The following is a 4,925-nucleotide window of genomic DNA, read 5'->3' on the forward strand; positions in this document are numbered from 1 at the left end:
ACCCAGATGTAGCACTAACCTTGGATTTTGTGTCAACTGGTGTTTTAGATGGCTTACACGAAGTCATCCCTGCCCGTGAGACGATTTCTTTGGCATACTTGTGCTGTGAAAGGAACATACCACTTGTATTGCGAGTGACCGTAATGCCAAGAAAGTAATTTAGAGGGCTAAGATCCTTCATAGCAAATTCAGAACTAAGAAGATCCATGATAGAGCAGCGCAGTGCATCAGAAGAAGCAGTTAGAATAATGTCATCAACATATAATAAAATATAAGCCACAGCCGACCCTTTGTGGTAAATGAATAAAGAAGTATCACATTTGCTATTAACGAACCCAATAGAGAAAACATAATCATCAAAACGCTTATACCAAGCGCGGGGTGCCTGTTTGAGACCATACAATGACTTACGTAAGAGACAAACATAATCTGGATGATGACGGTCCCTGTAACCCAATGGTTGATGCATATACACTGTTTCCTTTAACTCCCCATGAAGGAAAGCATTTTTGACATCCAATTGGTGAATAGGCCATGCCTTCGAAAGTGAAAGGCTAAGAACAGTTCGGATCGTAGCAGGCTTCACCACGGGACTAAAAGTCTCACCACAATCAAAGCCAACCTGTTGTGTTTTCCATTACCTACAAGACGGGCTTTATGCCTCTCAAAAACACCATTAGATTTGACTTTATGAGTGAAAATCCACAAGGAACGAATGACATTAACATGTGGAGGACGGGGCACCAACTCCCACGTCTTATTTTTAATAAGAGCATCATATTCATCATCCATGGCCATTTTCCAGTTATGATCACGAAGTGCCTCAATCGGATTGCGAGGCAACGGAGACCTCTTAAACGTAGTATGCAGGGAATATTTGTGATTGGGTTTATAGATCCCATGCTGGCTACGGGTCACAACTCTATGCGGTTGGATAGGACTATTAGGAGGAGATGGATTAATATGTGTTGGGGCAGGAGGTGAGGCATTGGACTCGGAAGGTGAATGAGAGTCACCTAGCATGATGGGGGAAACAGGCTCACGTGGCACGTTGGGCGGAGACGTAGGAGTGGGAGTACATTGTTGAAGATGGTGAATGACATAAGGAGAGTAACCTGTGTCAAGGAAATCATATGTATGGGGTTTGAGGGAATGAATACTACGAAACGGAAAAGTATGTTCGTCAAACAATACATGGCGACAAAGAATTATTTTTCCAGAGGAGAAATCATAACACTTGTAGCCACGATGATGGGTTGGATACCCGAGGAAGACGCAAAGGGTAGACCGTGGTTGTAACTTATTTATAGTGGTGGATGGAATGAGAGGGTAACACAAACACCCAAAAACCCGGATATGATCATAAGACGGAACCTTTTGGTAAAGAACCTCTAGTGGAGACTTATTACCCAACAATTTACTGGGGAGGACATTAAGAAGATAGGTTGCCATTTGGAGAGCATGATGCCAAAAGGACGGAGGAAGAGATGCATGAGCAAGAAGAGTACGAGACATATTGTTTATAGTCCGAATCTTGCGTTCGGCTTTCCCATTTTGAGAAGAAGTGTGTGGACACGACATCCGGAAAGACATGCCATGTTTTTGACAAAACTGCCCAAAAGACTTGTTAGCAAATTCCCCACCATTATCACATTGCACATTTTTTATATTACACTCAAATTGAGTAGAAATATGAGTTTTGAACGCCAAAAAAATTTCATACACATCAGATTTCCGACCCAAAGGAAAAGTCCATAAATATTTTGAAAAATCATCAAGAAATAAAATGTAATATTTATGTCCCAAAGAACTCAAAATGGGAGAGGTCCAAAGATCACTGTGTAAAATATCAAATGGCATAGTAGTATTGGAAGAGGAATGAACAAAAGGCAACTTAATATGTTTCCCAAGAACACATGACCCACAAAGGCTAGAACTAGAAAGTTTATTACAATCAATGCTTTTATTCTTTCGCAGCACATCCAAGATAGGAGAGCCTGGGTGACCCAAACGATCATGCCAAAGCTTAGGGGTGATGGCTGCAAAGGTAGAGGAGGAAGCTTGAATGTTGGGAGAAGAGGACATAGGATACAGATCGCCGCTGCTATTACATCTCATTATTGACATCCCAGTCTGATAATCCTTCACAGAAAAACCAAATGGATCAAACTCCACAGACACTGAATTATCTTTTGTAAACTTTCTAACAGAAACAAGATTTTTAATCAGTTTAGGAGCATGAAGAACATTTTTAAGAAAGAGGGATTGACATGGAGAAGACAAGTTCGTGTGACCATAGCCATGAATTGGAATCGTGTGACCATTACCAACAATAATGTGATTATGTGGATGATTGCTCAAATTAAAATAAGACGAGAGATTACCGATAGAAGAAGTCATGTGAGATGTAGCACCGGTGTCCATGTACCAAGACTGATCTGGTTGTTGAAGGGACATAGTGTGCATTGCTGTCTCAATATCGGTGGGAACAGACAAAGTAGACTGCTCAAGAGGTGCAGGGGATGCGGCAGGATGCACATAAGCCTGTTGAGGTGGTCTTGGACCAAGAACACCGACTTGGCGAGGTGGAGGAGTATTGGGGCGAGCCCAGCCTTGAGTTGGAAAGGGACAGGGAGGAATAGGCCGGGTAGGATTATACCAGCCCCATGGAACAGGTTGTTGCTGCTGCCATTGCGGAGGACGGTTGCCACTTTGGTCATGCTGCTGCCAATGCGGAGAAATGAAGCGTCCTTGGCCACCGGAAAACGGCCCCCGACCACCGCCTTTACCGCCAGTGGAGGACCTTCCTCCTCTATTCTTGCGACCACCCCCATGATTGCGCCGTCCACCGCCTGAATGGTGCGAACCATAGTGGTTCTTCGACTGTCCAGATTTTGCAGTGTGTGGGGACCCATCATCAGTCGAAGTGGTGAGCATAGCAGACTCAGTGGCTGCTTCCTTTGCCAAACCAGCCTCCTCAAGAGTGAGCATGGACCGAGCCTTGTAAAAAGGAGGTAGAGGGTTGCTTTGGCGGATCAACGTTCCCACACCACGGTACGGAGGGGCAAGACCCCCAACCAGTTGTAATACCAAACGACTTTCAGACACCGGAGCCCCAACGTTCTTCAGCTGATCTGCTATTGATTTGAGACGTTGACAATAAGAGGAGACATTTGAGAATTTCTCCATAGAAGTGGCAGAGAATTCTTGCTCCAAGGCAACAGCACGAGAATGTTGATTATCCTGGAATATATCACGCAATCTATCCCAAGCTTCCATAGCCGTTGAATCGGGTTCGATAATGGTGTGCAGTAAGTCACTAGAAATGGTAGCATAAATCCACGAAAGAACCGTGGCGTCCAAAGTGGACCAAAGCTCCTTCTCTTCGGCAGTAGAAGGAGCCGTCGTCGTGCTGTTGGCCGGAGGAAGGATATGATCAAGCACCTTGGTTGATCGTGCGTGAATCTTGAAGAGTTCAGCCCACGTGGAATATTGAACATTTTCCATTTCAAGAATAATGGAAACATGATTCTTGATGTTTGATACAGCAAGAGCAGGATGAAAGGAGGATTTGTTGGAAGCCATGAAGATAGAGAAAATAGAGAAGGAGGGAATAATGTGGGCAAGGAAGAGGATGAAGAACCCTAATCTGATACCATATAGGAATGTTTTCCTCTCCCCTTTTCCTCATACATTTGGTCAGAATATATACAATGTAAATGCCTTCACGTTAGGCTACAAACAAGGAAACAATATACTAAACATCTGCCATAACAGAAGGCAATCAAATATATGCTATAACAGAAGGCTATGAAATAGGAAACTATTTATCTTGTTTCAGTAATATCTTTAACAATTCCTAGTTCATTTAATTCATCTAAATAGATCTCAATTATTTGTTACTACATTAAATGGTTATGCTGTTCCTTATACCACATTCCTCATCCTTCTGATCTAAGATGAAAATATTATCTCTTTTTATTCTTTTCTTTCTCATACATTAATCTCTTTATGTTATTCAGTAACATTATGTACCTTGGATTTCTTCTTGTGGTGTAGGATTTCCATCCCATTGGTACTGTCAGTTCCTGAAATAGTTTATTCATTATCCAAATAAGATCAGCTCAAGGTATTCCATAAATTTAACATCTTTAAAGTCTTAATATTGAGAGTTTTGTAATTAATAGATCTTAGGAATTGGGAAATAATAATTGTGATATAGAATTCAGGTGCCAAAGAGAAAGAAACAACATTCTCATTCCCAACTATATTCTATATCTGACTGGTTGACACACTTTCTAAACATACAAATTTTGTACATTCCTTTGTAACATTGGAGAGCAGAGAACATTCTGCAGCTCTTTGACTTCTATATAATTTTGGCACGTACCATCCTTCAAGCATACATTTTTCACACCTGTCTAAATCCAATAATACCAAAACAAATACTGATACATCTCTTAGTTTTGATTAGCTTTCCTTTGTTGCTATAGGATACTATTTGTTATTATGAGTCTTTTCATTTCCAATATTACTTTTAAATTTTATTAATGTTATGCAGTCCTTTTTCGCATTGTCTTTTATTCTGTCCTGAAGTCTATTGAGTTCTTCCATTTTAACTTGTCCCTATTTATTCCTTGTTGATTCATGTACATGAAGTACTATTTATCAGGTTAGGGTGAATACAATACTTGGTTCAGCTGCACCACCGTTAACAATTAAGCTAGTCTGAGCTTTCTGCCCTGATGCTAAAGATTCAGCTGTTTTTTAGAACAAGGTGAATGATGATTCTCAATTGTTCTAAACTCAAATGAGTTGTTATGTTATATTAAATGGTGGTAGTGTTGAGTTCACAGATTGGACTATGTGTTTGGCTGTTTCTGAGCTCTAACCAAAAGTAGTGGTGTTAATTTATACACACAACA

General features: G+C 41.0%; 1 protein-coding gene across 1 annotated transcript; it reads right to left on the bottom strand.

Moving 5' to 3' along the window:
• Positions 1–2,478: 2,478 nt before the first annotated feature.
• On the bottom strand, positions 2,479–3,639 carry LOC114180459 (the record flags this gene model as incomplete). The annotated part of the gene is made up of 1 exon (XM_028066773.1): positions 2,479–3,639. A coding segment is annotated over exon 1 (1,107 nt), but the record flags the coding sequence as incomplete, so codon positions are not given.
• Positions 3,640–4,925: the final 1,286 nt, after the last annotated feature.

This window comes from Vigna unguiculata, chromosome 4 (genome assembly GCF_004118075.2).
Source record: "Vigna unguiculata cultivar IT97K-499-35 chromosome 4, ASM411807v1, whole genome shotgun sequence".
Lineage (NCBI taxonomy): Eukaryota > Viridiplantae > Streptophyta > Magnoliopsida > Fabales > Fabaceae > Vigna > Vigna unguiculata.